Raw genomic sequence first — 25275 nt, forward strand, 5'->3', positions numbered from 1 at the left:
GCCAAACACTGGAAAAAAAAAATGGAAGGAGATGGGAAAAGAGAGCCACATTTATTTTACTCCCTGAAAGTCCAAGGCGGTGCTAGTCCCGAGGAACATTTTGTTCTATGGGATTTGGGCAAAATGTTGAGAACCTAGAGATAAGGGAAGAGATAGGTAGGGTTAATGAGGACCAGCTTTACCAAACTCTCAAGTGACCAGAAATGGTTTTAATCATCAGGGTTAGGTTCTTGAAGGCTTGATCCCTTAACTTGGACCATATAGATATTTCTTTTAACCTCCTCACTAGCCTTTGACTAGGGAGCTAAATGTCCATGAAATTTTTGTACTTATCTAGAATATTGCATTTTGTGACGACTTGGGAGGAAATAACAGGTTCTTGAGAACAGAATTTCATTCATTCGTGGTTGTTTAAATTAACTCAGAATTTTGCCTTGGATAGATTATTTTATTTCAATTTAAAAAATAATTTGTTTAGGGCCCAAGGGATAGTACAGCAGCATGGGAAGACCTGAGATCCATTCCAATAAAGTATATAGCTCTCTAAGCACTGCTAGACGTGATCCTGAACAGAGCCAGGAGTCAGCTCTGAGTAGCACTGGGTATAGCCCTCCAAACAACAAAGAATTTAATGTTGTAAGTAGGAGCATCCATCCAATTGCAGTTCATCTTTTTGCTCATCATTCATAGATTTTCTTAAAAAAAAAAAACACAAAACAAAACAACTTAGCTTTTCTTTCTAGTATTTAATGGAATGTGTGTTTTTGAATATTGGAAAATCAAGGCGGTAGAAGTAATTACTCTGTATTAGGTAGCCTCTCTCTCTCTCTCTCTCTCTCTCTCTCAAACCATGTAAAGCATCCCATGCTCCTCTCTTTAGAGCTTATTACCATCTATCCAAAGGTCAGCATCATTTTCCATCTGGGTTTTCAGGGAAAGAAGGGGATAACTTTGAAACCTTATTAGAATGGTCCCTAGTGAGGTGTCAGGTCTACGGTTGGTTAGTTACATTAATAAATATCAGTTTTACTGGTTCCCAGGTCATTTTTAAACATCTCCTGTAACACTGTAGGGATTTCCTTGTAAATTAAATTACCTGTAACAATGGTGTTGTATTTTATGTCCACCGAACTTTCAAAGTGAGATACCCAACTGTGTAGTAAAAGGCAGTTCAATAAAAGAGGCCATAGGTGGAAAATTGGAGTGAGTTATTTAACTAGACTCACTTTAGAATACGATTTTCTCTGGTGACTTACCTAATAATAATTTAGAAAGCCCTGTGTAATTGAGGCAGGAAAGGGATTCCCAGAGATGGAAAAGTTTATGACTATTATACTACAAAATTGAATACATATTGAAAGGCAGCATAATTGTGAGAAATTCAGAGTCCCTGTGGCAATATTCCCACTGAGGTTTAATATTGAATGGGTTGTGGAACAGAAATAAACCTTTACGTTTTGGATATGGAATAGCATAAAGTTCATTTTTCCCTCTTCCCTGACTGCAAATACTACGGGGTTTAAGTGAGACATTGTCTAAGATTGTTCTCTAGTAAATGTGATTTTTTGCCACTGATGCCTAGGGTAGGACATAACTCGCTACGTATGGAGTTCGCTGAATTTTCCCATACAAAAGTTTACCAAAGAGCAAGAGAATTAGATGAATAGCAGCGTGCTGCAGAAACAATGAAGGAATAATAAACTCTTTGCAGAGAAGTTCCCAATGGGGCTGTGATAAAAGCAGGAAATTCAGAGTTTATTAAGCTGATGTAGGGAAGATTAGAAGCTTTTAAATATGGGTCTGATTGATGTAAAGGTAAACTTTCGTCAAGATACTGGGATCCAGTGCAATGATGAGGATTGTGTGGCCAATTATTGAGTAGCACCTTGTTGATGGAAACTGTGCACGGAAAATGCAGATAAATGGTGCTAGACAGAGACTAGTAGTGGGAGAGAGAGGGGGCCAGAGGAAAGTGTCCATGGGGATCCAGATGTGGAGTTGGGAGGGCAATGGCTCTATTTAGAAAGCGAGTTTGGGGAAGGAGGGGTGGGGCATTGCAATGTCGCGATCCCGTCGAAGTTGAGCTCAAAACGGGTTCAGCGGGGGTGGGGGTGGAAACCTCCAGATCAAGGTCAGCAGCTGTTGGGGGGCGAGTGTAGGAGGGAGCACGAGAGCGAGCAGGAGTCCGAGAGTGACTCCATCTTCGAAAGCGGGGTCTTTAAGGGGCTGGTTTGACAGAAGACCGGAGACCACCGTGTTGGAGTGGGGAGGGGGTGATTCCTTTCTAGGTCGCCGAGGACCCCACATTTAGAAAGCCTGGAAGAAAGGATCCAGGTGTTTCTCCGTGCTGCGCTGGAGCGGGAAGGTGGGAGCCGGCCGACCCAGACCCAGGCTCCAAAGGAGCTAGATTTCGAGGTCACAGCACCCCCCGACGGCCTTGAGGGAAGGACGAGCTGCCGGACGCGGCTGGGACCCCGGCTCTCACAACCTGCTGGGCGTCCGGGGAGCCTTGCTCGGTTCCAGGGCCGGGCCTGAAACCAGACGACTATTCCGGGGCTACTCCAAGGCTGAGCTCCAAAACTCTAGTGAAAGTGCTGTCCTTCGGCTCTCCCGTCAAAGGACTCCTTTCCCCCGACTCAGCGTGGCCACCTAGAAGCCTGGGGAGGCCGAGTGCGACTCCCGTCCGAGGAAGAGTGGCGGCACCGATTCTCCAAAGTGGGAAAGTCGTGCGCCGGCGCTCGCTCACCTGCGCCCGGAGAAATGCGAACGACCCCAAGCCCAGGGAAGTCAGGGCCTGAGGAGGGACGGGCGCCCGGCACCCTCGGGCTCGGTCCACTTCTGGGCCGCCTGGCCAGCTGGAGCCGGGCTCGGCTCTCTCACCCGCGCCCCTCCCGGAGACGCTTCGATTCCAAGTTTAATTGTGAATTCTGCTCTGGGTTTCTTTCTGGGCTGTTAATCACAGCTGGTTCCATTATTTATGGCGTTTGGGCAAATTTCCGACCAGATAAGGAGGCTGTTCTATCGCGGGGAATCTTATATTTGATGATTTCTTTCAGCTACAAGCTTTGTCTTATTTTAGTTTTTTGCACCCACGCCTCGCCACGCGCCTGGCGAGCAAGTTTTCAGACAACTCTGCAGGCGGGGCACCTGAGACTGGGCTCGAGCACCCCTGGAGCGGGCCCTGGACGTGCTACTGTGCTCCCAGGTGCGGAGGAGCTGCGTTCTCACTCCCGCGTGTGGACCCCTTGAATCGGGCTCCCCAAAGCCCCTCCGAGCCGGAGGGTTCACCGGCCCAGCAGAGTGAGCGCTGCGGAGTTGGTCTTTTTCTTTTTGGAGCTGAACTTACTACTCTCGATTTGCAAAGAAGTGAAAAAGTGGGCCCGGAGAGATAGCACAACGGCGTTTGCCTTGCAAGCAGCCGATCCAGGACCTAAGGTGGTTGGTTCGAATCCCGGTGTCCCATAGGGTCCCCCGTGCCTGCAGGGAGCTATTTCTGAGTAGGCAGCCAGGAGTAACCCCAGAGCACCGCCGGGTGTGGCCCAAAAACCAAAAAAAAAAGTGAAAAAGTTCCAAGTCCCTACCCCAGCAACTTGCGAGGCTGGGAGGAACAAGTGTACTGGCCGAGTAGTTAAGTGAGTTTTCTTTCTTTTTTTTTTTAATTAAGAAAAACCAAGGTGAGAGGCAAGGATTCTCAGTCCCCCCCCCCCCAATCTGAAGTATCCAGACCCCACAGTCACCACCCCCCCTCCGGATTTTTCTTTTCCTTCGGAGATGTTTGATACTTATCTGACAGCAACGATTACCAGTGTCACTCAGTGAGCGGCTTAGCCCTGGCCTGGGGCTCCAAGTCAAACTTTTTTTTTCTTTTTTGAGAGAACAGTGACTTGTGGTTTTACTTTCTCCACTAGTCCTGCTTTTTCATTTCCTAAGCTGAAGCAGAAGATACTTAGGGGGGCCGGAAAGAGAGCATGGAGGTAAGGCGTTCGCCTTTCATGCAGAAGGCCATCGGTTCGAATCCCAGCGTCCCATATGGTCCCCAGGCCTGCCAGGAGCAATTTCTGAGCATGGAGCCAGGAGTAACCCGAGTGCTGCTGGGTGTGACCCAAAACAAACAAACAAAAAAGAAGATACTTAGGGGTGATTAGTTAGAGCTGGTTACTACCCCCCACCCCCAATGGTTTCAATTCAGGAGAATTTCAGCTCAGAAACTGTTCTGGGTGGGTGAAAGGTACAGCAGGTAGGGAATTTGCCTTGCACAAGGTGACCAATGGTTCCATCCTGGAAGGGAAAAAAGAAAAGAGGGCGGAGCGGTGGTGCAGGCCGTAGGACATTTGCCTTGCATGCGGCTGACCTAGGACAGACTGTGCTTCAATCCCCCTGTGTCCCATATGATCCCCCAAGCCAGGAGGAGTGATTTCTGAGCGCATAGCCAGGAGTAACCCCTGAGTGTCACCAGGTGTGGCCCCAAAACAACAAAAAGAAAGAAAGAGATAAAGGAAGGTAGGAAGGCAGGAGGAAAGATAGATAAGTAGACAGACAGATTGTTGTTTGGACTCTCCAGGCAGTCTGCTGGGGACTGGAGGTGGACCAAGTATAATATAATGCTCTACATTTTTGTTTGTTTGTTTGTTTTTGGGCCACACCCGTTTGATGCTCAGGGTTACTCCTGGCTATGCGCTCAGAAATCGCTCCTGGCTTAGGGGATCATATGGGATGCCGGGGGATGGAACCGCAGTCAGTCGTACTCTAGCGCTTGCAAGGCAGACACCTTACCTCTAGCATCACCTCTCAGGCAATGCTCTCCATTTTTAACAACCCCCCAAACACGTGCAATTAGAATAGAAACACAGTCTAAACTTTAAAAAGGGCCATTTAGAGCAAGTAAATATGTCTTTAAAATAATTTTGATGTTGGCATTGATCACTTTTTTCTCAAATTTGTTTTGCCTTGAAAAGAAGAACCAACACCCCAGACCGAATAAGTTATTTTATTAAAGAACAACACACAGACTTGCTAATTTTATTTCTAATTGCACTCATGTTACAAACATAAACAACATATTATCGTAAAGTGACACTTAGGAAACTCCAAAATGTTGTGCAGAAATGACAAAAACCCAACTTGTAGAATTAGAAAGTGGGACATTAAAGTATCTACAGACATTATAAATAGTGCAAAGTATATACCATATCTACAGTGCAAGGGGAGAGTATAAACATAAGAAAATTAGCTTAAGAACAGAGGTTTGTTTGAACAATTTAAAATATTAACAAGGGTAGTGCTCAAATACAGCTCCCAACCAAACATTTATTTTTTCTCCTTTTTTAAGAAAAACTGCCGTGCCTCTTCCCAGGCCCGCTGAGGAAATCTGTTAGCCAGCTCAAGATAGTCTTGGGAGCCAAGGCATTTTCCTGAGGGAGAAAAAAAAAAGAGTTCAATAAAAAAGAGTTAACATTTTTCTGAAGATTAAGAAATATAAAGATGTTTTCTGTATACAAAATGGAGATGTATGCTTCAAATAAACCATTATACTTTTACATAACCAAGGCAACTGATCTTTATCTGTAGATAAAAATGTTGTGTTTCTGTGCCTAAGAGACAGTAAGCAGGCTGGATGTTTGCTTTGCATGTGGCCAACCTGGGTTTGATACCCAGCATTCTATATGGTCTTCCAAACACTGCCAGGAGTAATTCCTGAGTGCAGAGGTAGGAATAAACCCCTGAGCATTGCCGGGTGTGATTCAAAACAACAAACAAAATTTTTTTGTGCTTGTAAGATATTGAAACCCCATGTAAAACCGAACAGAAATACTCTTTCAGACTCAGCGAGAATGCATAGAAGGGAAAATAAGTATAGTAACTAAAGGAAAGAACCTCAGACACTCTTTCATAAAGTTTAGAAAGTAAGAATCTGAATGTATACTTGACATTTATTTCTGACATAGCCAATCAATTAAAACATGATTTAGTTTATTTATTTATTTTTTTAGTTTTTGGGCCACACCGGGCGTTGCTCAGGGGTTACTCCTGGCTGCCTACTCAGAAATAGCTCCTGGCAGGCACGGGGGACCATATGGAACACGGGGATTCAAACCAACCACCTTTGGTCCTGGATCGGCTGCTTGCAAGGCAAACACCGCTGTGCTATCTCTCCGGGCCCCATGATTTAGTTTATTAAGTATAGCAGAGTGAGCTTGACTGGCCATCCCAGGAAGCAAAACACTGAATCTTAGAGTTGGGCAGTCATCAAGCCAGTAAAGGACACAATCTTCTTGAACAATAAGATGGCGCAGTGAACATGAGCTGCCATTCACCTAGGATTCAGAGGTTTACCTGTGCAGGGAACTCAAACAATTTATGTGGATTTATTCTAACAGATGTCCATGGTGGAAACTGGTGGAAACATGGTGGAAAATTAGACTTGAACCATTTTCTCTTTTGTGACTCAAGTCCACTGTAAATGAGGAAAGTGTAAACTTCAGATGAGATGAGAGGGCTGAAATCCCCATAGGCCTTGGCCCAAGCTGAGACATAGAACTCCTAGGACTCTGCCTGCCATCCATGAAGCAAAAAGTGACTTACTCTTATGATCACAGAAAAGAAGAATAAGGGGCTGGAGAGATAGTACAGAGTAAGGCACAGGCCTTGCATGCCTCTGACAGGGATTTGATCCCTGATACCACATATGGTCCCCTGAACCTGCCAGGTATAGCTTACAAACAAGCAAAAAAGAATATTTATGCTTCATCATGGCAAAAAAATATAATAAAGCTGTTCAAAAAAATTAAACATGTTCGAAAGACTTGTAGAAAGTTATATATATATTTTGGTTTTTGGGTCACACCCGGAAGAGCTTAGGGGTTACTCCTGGCTCTACACTCAGAAATCGCTCCTGGCAGGCTCAGGGGACCATATGGGATGCCGGAATTCGAACCACCGACCTTCTGCATGCAAGGCAAATGCCTTAACTCTATGCTATCTCTCCAGCCCCCAAATTCTATATTTTTAAAAGTAAATTTTTGGGGGCCGGCGAATAGCATAGTGGATAGGACATTTGCCTTGCACATGGCTCACCTGGTATGGACCCGGGGCTCGATTCCCAGCATCACATATGGTCCCCTGAGCCTGCCAGGAAAAATTTCTGAGCACAGATCCAAGAGTGCCTGAGTGCCGCTGGGTGTGGCCCACTGTCCCCCACCAAATAAATAAATAAAAAGTTATTTTTTGTAAAAAAAAAAAAAAAAAGGCAATAAATTACGCTTTTTTTCAGATCATCTATAACAGCTTAAAGTGAGAGAAAGAATAAAGGGAGTATGACTAAGTCAATGCAGAACTGAACCAGCACATGAATTCTGGCTCAGGCAAATGGTCCTGACTGGGATGGGGGCTGGAGCGTCTAACAAGAGCACAGCTTTCTATTGACTTCTGTGAGTACCAGAATCAGGAAAACTGAAAATTTCCCGCAGGTCATTGTTCCAGCTTTAGTTAGAGGCTCTTCTATGTACTTTTCAGCACCTGTGCAGTACAGATAACTGGGGGAGAGGGGCAGGATATCCTGGAGTGTGCTCGGGAAGGTCTTGCTGGGTCTCTGACTGGCCACTTTAAAGACTATCACACTAATGGAAGAATTGGGGTGAAGTCTGGATTAAGGGCTCATTAATCAGAGAAGCTGTCATGACAGGAAGACAAAGAGCAACTTGTACTTCTCAGTTACAGTCTGAGTTGTAGAATATTTAAAAAAATGAAAATATTAAACTTTAAAATTCTACAGCTCCAGCTCTGATCACAGAGACCTCCTTGGAAGAAACAAGGAATAAGAAAAAACAAACAAAAAGAAAAAAACAAAACCTCTGGCCTCTAAAAGCTACTTAAAAAAAGTTTTTTTTCCATGTAAAAATGATTTTCAGGTTTATATTTTCAAAAAAAAATTTGTGTTTTCTGAATTTAAAAGAACCTGTATGCCACTCTCTGATAACTTGTTCTGAATATAGATAGGGAAGGAAATACATGGGGCTTCAGCACTTACACGATTCATGTAAGCAAGTTCATAATGATCTGAGTGACACCTAGATTATAACATTGCTCTTCAGTAATTTCAACATTCATATCTTGCATGAGGTGAGTATAAATTACATAAAGAGGTTTTGTGTTTTCTTTTTTTTGGGGGGGGGGTCACACCTGGCAATGCTCAGGGGTTATTCCTGGCTCTCTGCTCAGAAATCGCCCCCGGCAGGCTTGGGGGAGCCATATGGGATGCTAGGATTTGAACCAGCGACCTTCCGCATGCAAGGCAAACGCCTTACCGCTGTGCTATCTCTCCAGCCCCAAGGTTTTGTGTTTTAAGTAGATTTCTCTGTATATTCTGATGCATTCTGGTGTGAAGACAAAATGATTTTTGAAATATACATGATATTTGAACTCAAAGACTGTATGTAGGTGCTGTAGTAAGCTGATGTCTTTAACAGTTCCAGAGGGAGGGGGTAGAATATGTCCTTTCAGTTATTTCAAAAGAGACGTACCTTTGGGCTGGTAAGACTGGTTATCTGTTTGACCCGGAGTCTGTGCAGAATCCTACGAGACAAGAAAGTGTTTTTATAAGGATGGCTTTAAAAATGTTTCTGAATTCTGATGTGACTATTTTTGCATGAATACCCTGGAGTCCAAATATTACATATCTAATAGATTTGAGCCCAAGAATAGCAACTTCTAAACCTGTGAAATGTCAGCAAGGGCCAGATTATGAATTTCTTTGGAAAGTGCAACTTAGTTTTATATCTAAAAGATTGTAAATATTTTAGCCAACTTTAATGTCTTAAAATATCGCTCTAAAATATTTAAGAGTTCACAATAAAAACCCATCAAGTTCTGTAGCTAAACTCAAAGTCTGGTCATTTTACTAATAATTATATTTCATGTAGTTCAGAAGATGTGATATATTAAGTCAGAGGAAGAGGATAATCAGCTCACATTTTTATACGATTTTTAACGCTTATTAGTCAGCTAATACTCGGAAATACTAGAATTGTCTTATAACTAAAATCTAGCATATTCTCTTAAAGGTATTTTTAATAAGAAATAATGGATTTAGGGCTGGAGAGATAGAATGGAGGTAAGGCGTTTGCCTTGCAAGCAGAAGGTCAATGGTTCGAATCCCTGCATCCCATATGGTCCCCCGAGCGTGGAGAGATTTCTGAGCATGGAGCTGGGAGTAACCCCTGAGCGCTGCTGGGTGTGACCCAAAAACAAAAACAAAACAAAAAAATAATGGATTTAGGGGTCAGAGAGATAGCACAGCGGTAGGGTATTTGCCTTGCAAACAACTGATCCAGGATGAACAGTGGTTCGAATCAAGGCATCCCATATGGTCCCCGTGCCTGTCAGGAGTGATTTCTGAGTGCAGAGTCAGGAGTAACCTCTGAGTGTGGCTGGGAGTAGCCCAAAAACCAACAAAAAAAAAAAAAAAAAAAAAAAAAGAAAAAGAAAAAGAAAAAAGAAAAGAAAGAAAAAGTGGATTTAATTGCACAAATCTAATATGCTATCCCAAATAACCATGAGAAAAAAACCAAACCAAACCAAAACAAAAATAAACCAGATAAGCATGAGATGAAACTTTAAAAGCATTTATAAAATTTGTGTTGAAATATGTCTTACACATATTATATTACACTGTGTGAGAAGTTTACAATATGTGAGATTAGAAAGTACTCTGAGATTAATACCAGATAAAAACAAGAGGAAGTTTCTTCACTTTAGATTTGATAGCATTTATATTTTTAGAAATAAATGAAAGGGACTAAGTTAGTACAGATGCAAATATATCTTTGTCAAATCTTACTCATGCCATAAACAAGTTCATAGTAGAACCCTGGCAGGTCTTAATCTCTCTTTCTTGCCTTAGTTTTTTTTTTTTTTTGGGGGGGGGCGCACCTGGTGATGCTCAGGGGTTACTCCTGGCTCTGCGCTCAGAAATCGCTCCTGGCTTGGGGGACCATATGGGAGGACGGGGGATCAAACCGCGGTCTGTCCTGGGCTAGCAGCGCAATGCCTTACCGCTTGTGCCACCGCTCCGGCCACATCCTGCCTTAGTTTTCTCCACTGCACTTAACATTTGACATCCTATTTGTCTGGACTATTTGCATGTTCTGTTATTCAAATTCTCCCACTTCAATGAAAAGATCTGTAGAGGCATGTTATTTTTAATCTTGTTTTATTCACTGCTTATTCCTCCTGCTGAGACCAGTGTGCAGCATTTCCCCAGGCACTTGAAAATTTCCTTGTTGATCATGGCACCTCCGTAAAAGTGGGAGAAAGAAAAAAAACCTAAAGATTTTTTATGTGTAGAGTAGACGAAAGAAAGATCTGACTCTAAAATGATCATAATTTTAAAATTCTCTAGAGTATGTTTTCTATTTAATTTAAACCGAAGATTCTGACTAGATATAAGATTCTATATGTGGCAATGAGGTAACATATGTGTGACATATCATGTCAGATTTCTCCAAAGTCCATGCCCTGCAGTGGATCTGAGTCTCTCGGAAACATATTCAGAAAATGAAATCCAGGCTCAAAGAGAACAACTAAGCTGAAAATAAAGCATTTCTGAACATGATAAATCTGTTTGCGTTGACTGGTTGATAGAGGACAGCTTCGAAAGAAGTAAACTACTAATTGCAGACAAAGGTGGAAAATAAAACTTCAGGGCTTCTCAGCTGTCCCAACCAGCTAGGCTTAAACAGATCCCTCAATGGTGCTATGTATATTAGAAGGCGCAGCCCTAAGAGAGAGCTCTACTTTCTGTTTCATTATTATGAACAAAAACACTGTCTATTAATCACATTTGCGTCATGGAACAAAAACACATTTGTGTTATGGTGAAATATTTCAAAGAAAAATGAAAGATTTTTAGCAAACAGTGATTTATAATGACAGGAAGAGAAACTCACAGGATTAGTTATAAGCAAATGTTAACGAACAGTCAACTTGGTTTTTCTATTGTCAGTAGGCCACGGCTTTGCCTGGCTTCGGCATTAATTCCAGTCTACAGAATTGAACTGTGCTCAAAAGTTTCAGATTGGAAAAGAAAGGCAATGAAAAGGTTTTTTAATTTACACATGGAAAAGTGACATTTATGTGGATCAATGAAAAAACTTACAAATAAATGGAGGTTTCAGTGATTTCTATTTAGCACTCATGATCTATTTCCGATCGCTAAAATAACAGGAGATGAGTGTAACAGTTAAAGTCTTAAGGATGTCTGGCAGTCTTTTAGAAGCATTTTTCTCTAATTTGAATTTACTATTTCATTAAAAGAGAAAATATCCCTTTCTTGAAATCCCCCAAATAGTAATTTACAGCACTAAAACCTCAGTTCTTAACGCTCTGATATTAAGAAATCCATTTTTTTTTCAGCACAGAACCATGTGAAGTTTTAAAAAGGGAGTGTGCATGGCAAGAATCCATGGCAAGGGGATGGGAGGGAAAATAAAGGAAAATAAAATAAAATGGCAGGCTCACTTTTACTTTTCAATCGCATTCGCTTCACCCAAAGCCAAAGAATTAGGCAGAATACAGATGGTACCTGAATGAATGTGGCTAAGAGAACACAGCTCATCTCTTGCTCCAGGATGATCTTGTTCTGGCGGTTGTCGTAACAGGCAGCGATAAGCGAAGGGAACAGCACTTTGATCAGCCGAGGGTCACTGAAATACTGGAAGGGCAGCTGGCAGAGCCTCTGTAGCAGCGTGGGGTGGCGGCCGGACTGCACAATGACCTGCCACAGAAAAAAAGCTCTAAGTCAATTGCCAAGATGTCCCAACCTGTCCTGTGCCACCCACTTCCCACTCTTCACCTTCTCCCTCAAAAGTATGTCCAAGAACACAAGCCAACTTTCCAAGTAAAGAAAGACTACCAACTCCTTACCGGAGCTGAAATGAAGTGCTAATTCAGAGAGACCAGAGAACAAGCAATCTTATTTCCTAATCTGGGGAAATCTTCCAGAAGTTCATTACTTGTTTGAAAAAGATTATAAACCCAGAGTGAAAGTTGCAGCTGGAGACTATGCCTGCTAAGTGGGTGTAGGCTGTACCCTGCCTGCTGGAACAAAGTGCCCCCGTGGCCTCCAGAACACAGGCAGAGTTTCTTAAAGCAGCAACACCCCCTCAGTCACCCCCCTCCCAGTTCTCCTTCAGGAGAAAAAGACCCTGTCTGAGTCTTCCTGAGCCTCACATGTGGGCTATACTGCATGTAGGGAGCTCCAGCCCGAATGCAGCTCTTAGGCAGCAACATCTATTCCACCAGCCCTTGAAAGAAAAGGGCTGACGGTGGGGCGGCCTGTGAGGTGAGCTGGGAAAGGTTTTGGCAAGCACAGACGCCAGAGCTCCTTCCTGCGGTGCTGACTCCTTATCTGTGCTCCCATCAATGCCATTGAGTCTAAAAGGAGAACTGTTTGGATAAATGAGACTGTTGTCTTGGAGCGGCCTAGGTTTACAACTGTGTACATTTTCAGAAATGGGGGCAGGCAATTAATGGGCTTGCAAGGAAGCTCTCCTCATTTACTCCACAGGCCCCTATGATAAACTAAGACATCCAAATCAGATCTGTTTCAAGTAACCTCGATTAGGTTGTTCTAATAGGAAAGAGCTGGGTGACCTGAAGCCTACATTTTGGGTATAGGAGGAAGCACAAAGAAGATTAGAAACACTGTAAAATCTAAGGTCAGGACTGTAAATTGTACTTGGGAAAAACCCCCACAATTTTACAGGTACACACCCAGACAGGGCTGCATTCAAATTAAAACCAGAAGGACAGAGTGAAATAGCAGAGGCAGGAGAAACATAAATTACAGGGATTTACAAGTTTTCAAAGTACTTTTAACAATACTTTAAGAACATACTCTCAATGATAATGCAGTTTGGTTTAAGAACAAAATCAACAAAGTCATAGTTCACATATTTTAGTTCAATAGCTAAAATGACATCAAAAACCTTCAGAGAATGCTGATAGGGAGTCGTTAATACCTTCAAATCCAGCAGGAATTTTAAAGACTTGCAGTGTGACAATTCAACGCATGGCCATGTATGTGCTGCCATTTCTGACACTGGATGAAAAAAAATAGGCCCATCATCTGCTTTATTGATAAAGTCCTTAAAGTCGGACCGAGAGATAGCGTGGAGGTAAGGCGTTTGCCATGCATGCAGAAGGACAGTGGTTCAAATTCCATATGGTTCCCTGTGCCTGCCAGGGGCGATTTCTGAGTGGAGAGCCAGGAGTGACCCCGGAGCGCTGCAAGGTGTGACCCAAAAACAAAACAAAACAAAAAAATATTCGATACAAAATTGGTAGCAAAACTCATTCATGCTCAGTTTAAAATTGAAAATACCACAATCATGTCATTCCTGCTCTGGACAAAAGAAAAAATGAAGAAAAAGTGTCTTGGGACTGGAAAGATAGCACAGCAGTAGGGCATTTGCCTTGCATGTGGCCAACCCTGGACGGACCCGGGTTCGATTCTTGGCATCCTATATGGTCCCCTGAGTCTGCCAGGAACGATTTCTGAGCATAGAGCTAGAAGTAACCCCTGAGCATCACCGGGTGTGGCCCCCAAAACAATCAATCAATCAATCAATAAACTGCTTTAAAAAAAAGTGTCTTTTCTTCAGGACTCTATTAAAATGCTATTGCTGGGCCTGGGGAGATTAGTATAGTGGGGATGCTGCTTGCTTTGCATGTGCCTGACCCAGGTTCAGTCCCTGACATCCCGTATTATCTTCTGAGCCCCCAGGCCTGATCCCTGAGTGCAGAGCCAGAAATATAACCCTTGAGTACTGCCGGGTGTGGCCCAAAAACCAAAAACAAGAACAAAAATAGTTATTGCTGGGAGAGTCACTCATTGAAGAGCTATCAAACGGGTGAGAGGCTGGCGCAGGCACGGTATTTAGAGACAATGCTTGGTTCCTGGTAAAGTAGCACTTCTGAGGGGAGCTTAAACAGAACCTTCTCCAGGCAGATTCCTGGCCTCACTCGGGTGCAGGGGAGTCAAAGCCCAGCAGCAGAGATGACAGCTAGCTGAGGTGGAAAACACGGGGTTATAGAAATCATTTGCTGAGGAGTGAGGTGACCTATGCGAGTCACTGCTTTGAAGCTCCTGGCCCTGCAGCAGACATGCGTGATGCAGACATGAGGGTTACCTTGGGGTACAGAGTGCTACCCCTGGGACCAGATTTAGTCAGATTATAGGGGTGGTGATAGTCGCATGCCTTGACTCTGCTGGCTAAGAGTCAGGGAGGGCCATCTAATTAGCACTAACCTTGAACCTCAGGGCAGGTACTGTGGGGTCCTCAGATTAGGAGGCTCAAGAAGGAGGCAACTGGTAGCACTGAGACTTGAGGGCTTGGCCTCTGGTTGGGTGATTCAGAAGGGTCCATGGCCCCAGAGAAGGGTAGCATTTGCCTGTCCTGGGGTATAGAGTGGGACAACCAGACCAGTTTCAGGAGATGCTTTGAGGCTGTGAGGGGCTGATGGCAGGGCTTAGGGTGATCTTATTTCATCACTCTCTTGAAAACCTAAAGGTCTCAGTGTCACCCCGGAAAGCTCAGTGAAGAGTCAGCAGGACAGCTGGGGGGGATGCCACAGTCTGGCAGAATAAGTGGCCTGCATATACTGAAGGGAAATCTCTCTTCCACATGCTGGTTACAGCTGCCTGACGGAGCTGTAACCCAATCAGTAAGGGCTAGTCCATCACCATGGTCCATGTAAAGGCTGGTATAAATCATAAAGAGGGGCTGGAGTAATAGCACAGCAGGCAAGGCTGTGCAGTTGACCCAGGTTCAATCCCAAGCACTCCATATGGTTTCCTGAGTCCCACCAGAAGTGATCCCTAAGCCCAGAAACCACATAACCCCCCCAAAAAATAAAAACCACGAGGTGGGCATCACCTGGAGCCCGAGCCAGCTACTAGCCCCTCCTTTCAGGTAACAGGCCAATGCCAGGACCCACAGGTTTCCCACAGCCTTCCCTGAGCATTGCACTGGGATGTGGGAAAGGCTAGGCCCTCAACTGCACTGGCAGTGGAGGCAGGTGGGGAGTGGGTGTGAACCTCTTGAATGTGATGCTCGGGATGCAGAGCAGGGCTGTAAGGAAGCTGAGTTATTGTTCAGCAATACCTAGACCCAGGCAGATGGACACGACCTTGCAAAGTGCTCATAGGTGTGAGTCTCAAACAGCTACTGAGGGATGAGCCAGCGAGTCTGGGCCCTGCATTTTCCTTCCTTTTTCTTCATGGGTCATATCCAGCAATGTTCAGTGGTTAAGTTATTTCTGCCCCCTCTGTAGGGCACAAGGGACCATCTGAGATGCTGGGGACCAAACTCAGGTCTGCCACATGAAAGACAAGTGCCCTATCTCCCATACATTGCTTTGTGGGCCTTGTTTTGATGCTTCATGACCCAGCTGGTCATGGCATTGCTCACTTGCTCTGAATTTTACAGTCGTGAGGGAACATACCCAGTAATGCTCAGTACTTACTTCTGGCTCCAAGTTCAAGGAGCACTCTTGGTAGTGTTTATAGAACCAAATGTGGTGACAGGGAATGAACTGGGCTGACTTACCTACCATACAATTCGGTTCTGAGGGTTTTATTTTTAAAACTTCTTCTTGAGGTGCTGTCATTTACAGTGCTGTTAATGCTGATTTCATGAGTAACATCATTCCAATACCACACCCACCACCTCTCTCCTCTAAGGTCACGAAAGCTTCTTTCTACTCAAACTACTTCCCCCAACCTCCACCTTCATTTTGGTGGACCGATTCTCTAGTTCTGTGCCGTTTGGTCATTTATTGTGCCCTTAGCATTTATCTTTAAATTTTACATAGGAGAGAGAACATTCCGTATCTATCCCCTTCCTTCTGATCAACTTCACTAGTTAAAGTTTATTTTTAAGTAGACTTTTTATTGAAGTATAACACACACACACACACACACACACACACACACACACACACACACACACACACACACACACTCTATGTCTGTGAACCTATAAATTCAGGAAGAAGGATCTTTAAAAAATGTGAAGTAACTGGTACATGCCATGGAAAGGGGGGGGGGCACAGATATTGACTTTGTCAAGAAATCTGGAGCAGACAAGTCTTCTTGTCTCCTAGGAATGAGGCCCACTGGCTCCAGTTTTTGTGCTTTCCATGAAGTGAAGCCTAACGGACCCCTTCACATGGGAGAGATGGGTAGCTGAAGAAAGCTCTGGCTCCATAGGTGTAACCAAGTACTTCCTGTGTGGGGTGTTAAGGAGACACCCAAGAGTAAACAAGATCCCTTCCTGAAGCTGCAGCCGCAGCTCCTGCTGACTCATTCTGTGTGGCCCTTTTTCTCCCACCTCCCCTCACTGTGGACTGTTGCATGCTACTGGATTTGGCTCTGCAGAGACCTAAGCTCGAGGACAATACCTGACCCCTGACTGCTCGGAATCATTTCTCAGACTCCACAAGACCGTGGAGCGAGATAAAAATGTGCTCTGGATTTTATCCCCTTCTCAGAAGATCTCAAAAGACTATAGGGGGATATCTATATTTCCTCTATATGTTTCTGTAGACACATTTCCTTAATAGTTTTAATTCTTACTGTTTATTTCCATAGGTAGAGGTAGCTTTCCCCATCTCACCCCCTTTTTTTGGTTTTGGGTCACATCCGGCAGCGCTCAGGGGTTACTTCTGGCTCTATGCTCAGAAATCACTCTTGGCAGGCTCAGGGGACCATATGGGATGCTGGGATTTGAACCACCGACCTGCATAAAAGGCAAATGCCATACCTCCATGCTATCTCTCCGGCCTCCTCCTGATCCCTTTTTTGAATATGCTTAGTAAGAAATTTTAGTAGAAAAGACTTGCTTGGGATTTGAGCTAAGGTTAAAACCAGATTATAGATATTGTTATTTTTACCTCCATATGCACCAGTGATATGACATGGATTGTTCCTTTTTGCATAGGAATACTAAAATGGGGAAATATTATGTATAGAAAGAAGTTCTTATATAATAGGGATAAGAAACCATACATTTTATTGTGCAGGCGCACTGTTCACCCTGAACATTTGTCATGGAGACTTGAATTAGGCCTTAATTGATCAGACATCGACTGCTCAACCCTAAACCTCTGGTCCCAACCTTGGAATCAGCACAGTTTTCTGCATCAGCATCAGGAATCAAACTCTCCCTGGAGCCCTAATGCAGCCCTGGCACCAACTTGCTCCAGGGTAGATTCATATGCCACTCTGATGACAAGAAAACAGCAACAACTTTCTCTAAGGTCAGATTTCTCTACCTGGCCACCGAAATCAGAAGATGCTCCATGACACCCCGGTTTCAACCTAGGATCTGTGAAAAAACCAAGATCTCTAACTACAGAAGACTGATTCTGACAACTGTGACTGAATAGATCTTTTCCTGGGACCATAAAGGAAGACCTTGGGGTTGGACAATTAGCCTATAGTCAATCTTATGACAGTATGCTTCATAGATAGAGTCACCCTGTTTTTTTTTGTTTTTTTTTTTTTTTTAGGCCAAGGGTATTTCCTTTCTGATTTCCCCAAAGTTTACTGTGTCTATGCAGAAAAAAACCGTGCCACACCTGCCCTCCCTTTTTAAATTTTATTTGTATCTTTTATAGGGGCTCCTGACTTTTTCATAGAACTATAGAACATGAATCATTTTGATTTAGATCATATTTCTATGTCTTTCTATAAATTAGAAAAGAAAAGGAAAAAAGTAGATGAGGCCTAGAGGCCAAGTGGTCTCAGGTGCATTAGGTGAAAAAAAATGGTCAGAACTAAATAGCCAAGCCAAAGTCAATGACAGTAGAATCAAGAGACGCAAACTATAACAAGCTAAATAAAAAATGGATCTGTTATACTGGCAGACCAGAGGGCTAAGGGTGAAAGTATGGGATGCAGATGCATGCTGGGAAATTTGGTAAAGGTAGGTCAACCTGGTGGTGGAAATGGCCCTAATTCACTGTCACTATATGCCTGAAATACAACTATAATTCACAATGGTCTCAATAAAAAAATTAAAAAAAAAAAAGGTCCTTTCCTCAAACACACAACTGAGGCTGCAACTTGTAGGGGAAAGGCCATTCCGAAGGTCTCAGGCAAACAATGGGAAGGCCAAGAAGCCTGATCCCTGGGTGAGTGGTAGTGGCAGGGATGGCAGGATACTGCCAACTCAGGTGGAATTCAAGGCTGTTCTGAAGGGTCCAAGGCTGGACTTAGGGAGCTATGACATGGAGAAGCAGCTATGAGCGTTTTCATGTGCCACTGGCTGGATAGCACAACTAACAAACATTTGTTTCTTTCATTTTGGGAGCCTGAAAGAGACGCCAGAACTGGTCCGGGTGCTCTTTCTGGTTGGCAGCCAACTTGGCTGCTGGGAGTCTGGGCCTTTCCCTGGGAAGTGCCAGGAAGGGTCCTCTCTCTTCCCTCTTTTCTGAGCACCAATCCCCTTGCTGTAGAGCTCTACCCTCAGGGTCTCTAAACTCAAACACCCGTTAAAAGCTCTAACTTTGCAGCTACACGTGTGCAGGAGCGGATTATGCTGAATAGGGATGGTCAGGTGATGGACAGAACAGCAGGTACAGGGTGATCTGTCTCACATATGGGGTATAAAGAAGCAGAGTCAAGGAATAACAAATGGCCAATGCAACAGGATCTGAGTACTAGCTTGAGAATGAGCTTTCCATTGTGGGGAGGGGCCTCCAGGTGTGTGTGTGTGTGTGTGTGTGTGTGTGTGTGTGTGTGTGTGTGTGTGTAAGAGACAGAGAGAGAACCCTGAGACAATGGTGGAGGTAAAAGGACATCCTGGTGGTGAGTGTGCTGTTAGAACATTGCATGCATGAAATCCTATCATTGGCAGTATTGTAAATCAAGGAAACAAAACACTCTAACTCCAAGTGCAGTCACCCTGCGAGACCCATCCAGCAGAGGAATTTGGATCTTGGGTGGGGTGTCCTACAACTCAGTCCTCAGCACAGTACTACCTGATTTCTCTTTACCCTTGGGCAGAGGCTGTCTCATTAGTCATGCTTATTTCAGAGTCCTCACTGGTTGCTCACTGGTTTCTTACTTTCATGGTTGGTTGGTCTGGGGCTCTGGCTTGCTCTGATTAATGAACCACTTTGAGTCCTTTATAAAATGGGGCTGAATGGCTTCCTTTGGGGTTCAGATGGGGATCAAGTGAGCCTTCCCAGAAGTAGGAAATGTAAAACAATGCAAGTATGCATGCTGTCGGGCTACTCACCAGTTCTACTTCTCTTCTCGGAGTATCTTTCCATATACTTAGAGGAACCAGAAGACCCTTCACAGTGTGGGGCCTAGTGAATGCTTTCCACATACCACCCCCCCCCCCATCTTTCTATAAGGGCTGATAGTTAGAACAGGGGTCTGGCAGCAACAGGTCTGGCTCTCTGGCTGGGAAGCTCTGGCCAGTTAAGCTCCAAGTCACCTGGGAGGCTGTGGAGGTGCCTTTTTCCTGGGCTGCAGAATAGAACTGTGCAAACAGGCTGGGGGTGCCAGTAAGGATCCTGCAGTACAGGGGTGGGGGTGGGAGGTTGTTGGTAGGAAGTGCAGACTGACAACTCTGAAAAGAAAATCCCAGCATGGGCACCATCCAAGAAACATAGGTAAGTGTTGCTGAGAAACAAGAGGCTTCGTTTACTGTGTGTGTGTGTGTGTGTGTGTGTGTGTGTGTGTGTGTGTGTGTGTGTGTGTGTGTAGGAGGAGGAGGGCAGGCAGAGGCTGTTGTGGTAGATTTGTCAATCTGAACATAGTATAGGCTGGGCCAAAGATAACAGTGGACGGTGTTGTGGGCTCCAGACTCAGCCCCAGGATGAGCTTCCTTCAAAGCACTTAAGGAAATTCTTCCCCAGGCAGCACAGCCAGAGGTAATGACTTTCTCAGTCCACAGATGTGTCAGCAGATCCCTAAGTACCTGTGGGTTTAGAAGAGTAGAAACCAGGATCTGAGGGAGGGCGAGGTACAGCAAAATGATGAGAAAGAATGAATTCTCATGAAAAGATTCACCTGCTTTCCTTAAGGGATAAATGTCAACTTTTCTGTGGTGCGGATGCCTGTTCTTTTTTTGGTGGAGGGTAAGGATGGGGAGCACATCTGGCATTGCTCGTGCTGTCTCCTGGCTCTGTGCTTAGGAATCACTCCAGGTAGGCTTGGGGACCCTGTGGAAGGGATTTCGTGATGAGCTGTTTGCTATTCTAGAAGGAAGTTGTATTTGGATCCTCAGGCTCCCTGCAATGGCTAACCTAGACAAACAGAGAGGTCTGGAAAGGATCTCCCAGATATGGGCAGTGGGTGACCCCAGCCTCTCCTTAGGAGTAAAGGAATCCAGGATCTCCCATTGTCAAAACTGCTGTGGGACTTACTTTTGGCTCTGTACTCTGGGATCACTCTGGCATGCTCAGTGGTCAGTATGGGTTGCCAAGTAGAAACCAGGATTGGCCGCTGGCTGGCTATACTATCTGTCTGACCCCATGACTATATTCTTTTATAAGATAAAACCTAAAGTTTTAGCATCGTCCCAGGAACTGCAGCCTGGTGAACCAGACATAGAAAATGCCTGTCACTATGTGCTGGCTTTTTACTCCCTTCTCAGTCCCTCCTAGGACCATCAGAGTCACGAGGCCACCCCTTCCTGGGCAGACAGACGCTGTGTCCCTGGGGCTCAGCTCATTCCCACGACTGGCCAGCAGCCAGCTTTTTACATGACTCTGCCAGTCCTGATGAAGATGAGGATGACATCCTGCCATTGTAAACAGATGAAACCAACTGACATACACAGATTAAGCCAACACAAAAGAGCCTTTCTTCCAAAACCTATATTCTGCTTGGCAGGGTATCAAGTAACCAACTCTTGGCACTGTGTTGGGCTGTGCCAAAGGTTTGTCTCAAATGATCCTATGTAAGAACTTGAAAGAGAAGAACAGTTGGGATGGGATGAGAATCTTGGGGGCGAAGTGTGGGGAACATGTGACTCGGAGTGAACCCTGCCTGGTGGCCTTGCAGTCTGGACCTCCTTCTGGGTTCTGAGTGCCTGGAAGTCTGATCTGAGGTTCTTGAAACAAATATATTTTTAATGATAAACTTTGGTACGACCTGTAGGGCTTTTCCCAACAGTTACATTTAAGGACGGAAAAGGGAAGATGGAAAGAGGATACTGAGCTCTTCTGAGGCAGGCCCACAAACACAGTTGTTTTGGGGAGTGGAGTGCAGGTTTCACAACCATATGATGATAGTGGCTGCACTTACTCCATGTGGACACAGAGAGTGGTCAAAAGGTCTGTGGATAGGATGTCCTATTCTATAAACAGAGAACAGTCTGCTTCCTCTCACTTCGAGGGACCTTTCTTGATAACGATGTCTGCCTGGAATGGACCAAGAGTCAGGACATGAGCAAGTAGGTCTTGGGCAGAAAACTGAGTCAATCCATCGACTATTCACTAAGCACCTACTGTGGTCAAGTGTGGGACAGGCACAGGGGCTGGGGCATCGAGCAGGGCAAAGACATCCCTTCCCTTACAAAGAAGCCTATGTGTTCCCCAAATGCTTGTCCATTACACTCAGGAGCATCCCTGCCAACTCTGAATCAGTCTTCCAGTTCACATTTCAAAAATGAATCTAATAAAAATGTTTTTTCTTTTGGTGTATAATAGATTGAAATCAGCAAATCCAAAGAAGACTTCTGGAGACAGGAGAACTGACAAAAGGAAGAAATAATTGCTAAAACAAATGAGGATGGGTGGGAATACAATTATTATTAGTATTATTCTTATTGTTTTTTTTTTTTTTTTTTTTTTTTAGGTTTTTGGGCCACACCCGGTAACGCTCAGGCGTTACTCCTGGCTATGCGCTCAGAAGTCGCTCCTGGCTTGGGGGACCACATGGGGTCCGTCCTAGGCTAGCGCTGGCAAAGTAGACACCTTACCGCTAGTGCCACCATGCTGGCCCCATTCTTATTTTTCTTTTTATTATTATTTTTTTTTTTGAGTATATCTGACTATGCTCACAGATCACTCCTGGCAGGGCTCAGAGGACATTCTAAGGTACTGGAAAGAGAACCCAGGTGGGCTGCATGCAAAGTCTTCCCCACTGTACTATTTCTTTAGCTCCAGTAATGAAATATTTTGAGCAGAAACAAGAATCTAAAAAGTTGGGGCTGCCAAAAAAAAAAAAAAAAAAATAAGGGGCCGGGTAGGTGGCGCTGGAGGTAAGGTGTCTGCCTTGCAAGCGTTAGCCAAGGAAGGACCGCGGTTCGATCCCCCGGCGTCCCATATGGTCCCCCCAAGCCAGGGGCGATTTCTGAGCACATAGCCAGGAGTAACCCCTGAGCGTCAAACGGGTGTGGCCCAAAAACCAAAAAAAAAAAAAAAAAAAAAAAAATAAAAAGCTGGGGCTGGAGAGATAGCATGGAGGTAAGGTGTTTGCCTTTTATGTAGGAGGTCATCGGTTCGAATCCCGGTGTCCCATATGGTCCCTTGTGCCTGCCAGGAGCAATTTTTGATCCTGAAGCCAGGAATAACCCCTGAGCACTGCCGGGTGTGACCCAAAAACCACACACACACACACACACACACACAAAAGAATCTAAAAAGCTGACTGAAGGGGGCTGGAGAGCTAGCATGGAGGTAAGGCGTTCGCCTTGCATGCAGAAGGACAGTGGTTCGAATCCCATATTGTCTCCCGAGCCTGCCAGGAGTGATTTCTAAGTGTAGAGCCAAGATAACTCCTGAGCGCTGCTGGGTATGACCCAAAACCCAAAATAAATAAATAAATAAAAATAAAAAGCTGATGAATCATGGAGTCAAAGTAGTATTTCTTTTTTCGGTTGGTCCTGAGAGCAACACTGAATTGTTGCTATATATATTTGTTTGTTTTATCTTTGGGTCACACCCAGCAGTGTTCAGTGGTTACTCCTGTCTCTGCCCTCCTAGCTGGCTCAGGGGACCATATAGGGCTCTAAAAATAATACCTGGTTCAGCTACATGCAAAGCAAATGCCATAGCTGCTCTACTACTGCTCTGGTCATTAAACCATATACTTTTTGGAGGGGCTACATCCAAATGGTGCTCAGGGAGGTCTGGGGAAGCTATTCCTTGAGATAACTTAGTCAACTGGGCTGGCGTTCAACATAAAGGTTCCAGGGTACAATGCTGCTTGGGGCTTGTGGTGCTGGGTTTACCAGGACCATACCCTGCCAAGTGATGCTCAGCAAACCAGGAGTTGACAGGGATAGAAATTAGCTTGGGCACATGAAATTCATGTGCTCTACCACTACACTATTGCCTGACCCCTGGATTGAGGTAATAGATCTTATTGTTATGATCCATTACCTTTACTTTACACTCTAATTTAAAAAAATCTGCCTCCACATATACAATAATAATCAGGTGTTGGGGCCGGAGAGATAGCATGGAGGTAAAGCGTTTGCCTTTCATGCAGGAGGTCATCGGTTCGAATCCCGGCGTCCCATATGGTCCCCCGTGCCTGCCAGGAGCAATTTCTGAGCCTGGAGCCAGGAATAACCCCTGAGCACTGCCGGGTGTGACCCAAAAACCAAAAAAAAAAAAATAAATAAATAAAATAAAAAATCAGGTGTTTAACACTGTGGTGGGTATTCCGTTCTTAATCAACAATATTTAATGTCATAACTATAATGTACACCTAAGAAAGGAAACTAGTACTTAAGGATTGTTAACAAGTAGATAATGCTATAGAAAGGTACTCTTTAAAAGGTAAGCAGGGTCACCTGCAAAATTCACCTATCGGGTAACAGTTCACTACCTGACCGTACCAAAATCATGACGTAAATAACAGTGCTGAAATGGTGCCCGGTGCTTGCCTTGTAAGTGGCTGACCTGGATTCTATTCCTGATACCCTTATGGTTCCCTGAACAGTACCTAGAGTGAGCCCTAAGTATAGAGCCAGGAGTAAGCCCTAAGGAGTAAGCTGACCCAAAACAAAAAAAATGATAAAAATAAAATAAAAATAGGGGCTGGCGAGGTGGTGCTAGAGGTAAGGTGTCTGCCTTGCAAGTGCTAGCCAAGGAAGGACCACGGTTCGATCCCCCGGCATCCCATATGGTCCACCCAAGCCAGGGTCAATTTCTGAGTGCTTAGCCAGGAGTAACCCCTGAGCATCAAATGGGTGTGGCCCGAAAAACCAGAATAAATAAATAAATAAATAAATAAATAAATAAATAAAAAAGAGGTCTACAGACATTAACTGCCTATTCCAAATTTGGCTTATTTTTCTACTTACTTATCTATTCAACAACCCATCTATCTATATCGCATGATCCCATCTATCTCAGACATGACCAATGTTTCCATAGTCAAATACTAACTCTCCTGCACCAATCTTCAAAGAAACAAAACAAAAAAAAAAGTCCAAGAGATTTCACATAATTATAGTGTGAATCCTGTTGATTTTGCTAAGATCTAATTATGTTTCTTAAATTTCCCTTATTTAGGAGGAACTTCATCAGCAGTTCTAGAAAGCTCTGCATTTATTTTATTTTATTTTAATTTTTTTCCCTGCCATACTGGGTAGTGCTCTGGGCTTAGCCCTAGCAGTGCTCAGGGGCCCTTCTGTGGTACTGGGAATTGAACACAGGCTGGCTCCATAGAAGGCAAGTGCTTTCCCTACCATCCTATCTCCTGACCCCCCCCCCTTTTTTTTTTGCCTTTTTTTTTCCCCTCAGAATGTCCTCTAGCACATGTCTAAATATTGGCATCACTGGGACCCTTGGGTCTGTCTGCCAGGAACACACCTGGGTGGCAGCAGATCCACGGCAGCCATGTAAATGCAGACAAATATGTGTGAGCCCCCGGATCTCAATAGACTCAAAACTCCGAGGGGTCAGAGCTCTGTGCCTTTTTTCCCACTGCAATCTCCCTTAATGTCTGACAGAGCACTCAGCCAGTTCCTTATAGAGAACAAGGACTTCAACCATCCCTGCTCAATAGTAACTGTCAACTGAGCTTGGTTCCACTCCTGACTTCAGGGTCCATATTGACCCCAGGCAACTGACCTCCTGGGTCTAGGATCTCAGATGACTAACTTTTGGTTCATAACATCTGGCTGGGGCTAGTAGTACCAGAGCCTTTTGGTACAACTGCAGAGTGCGCAGGGGCAGGTCTGGCCAGGTCTATATCCCTCATCAAGTCTTACAAGCCAGTCTGTCAAGCCCATGGCTCAACTG

General features: G+C 44.4%; 1 protein-coding gene across 1 annotated transcript in view; it reads right to left on the reverse strand.

The window, feature by feature from the left end:
* Positions 1–4972: 4972 nt before the first annotated feature.
* The window catches only part of SCAPER (S-phase cyclin A associated protein in the ER), a 390328-nt gene continuing 370025 nt past the window's right edge, over positions 4973–25275 (reverse strand). The window contains 3 exon segments of the mRNA XM_049778585.1: positions 4973–5411; positions 8520–8571; positions 11579–11770. Coding sequence (XP_049634542.1) covers positions 5308–5411; positions 8520–8571; positions 11579–11770 — 348 coding nt within the window. The 3' untranslated portion in view covers positions 4973–5307.

This window comes from Suncus etruscus, chromosome 1 (genome assembly GCF_024139225.1).
Source record: "Suncus etruscus isolate mSunEtr1 chromosome 1, mSunEtr1.pri.cur, whole genome shotgun sequence".
In the NCBI taxonomy this organism is placed as follows: domain Eukaryota; kingdom Metazoa; phylum Chordata; class Mammalia; order Eulipotyphla; family Soricidae; genus Suncus; species Suncus etruscus.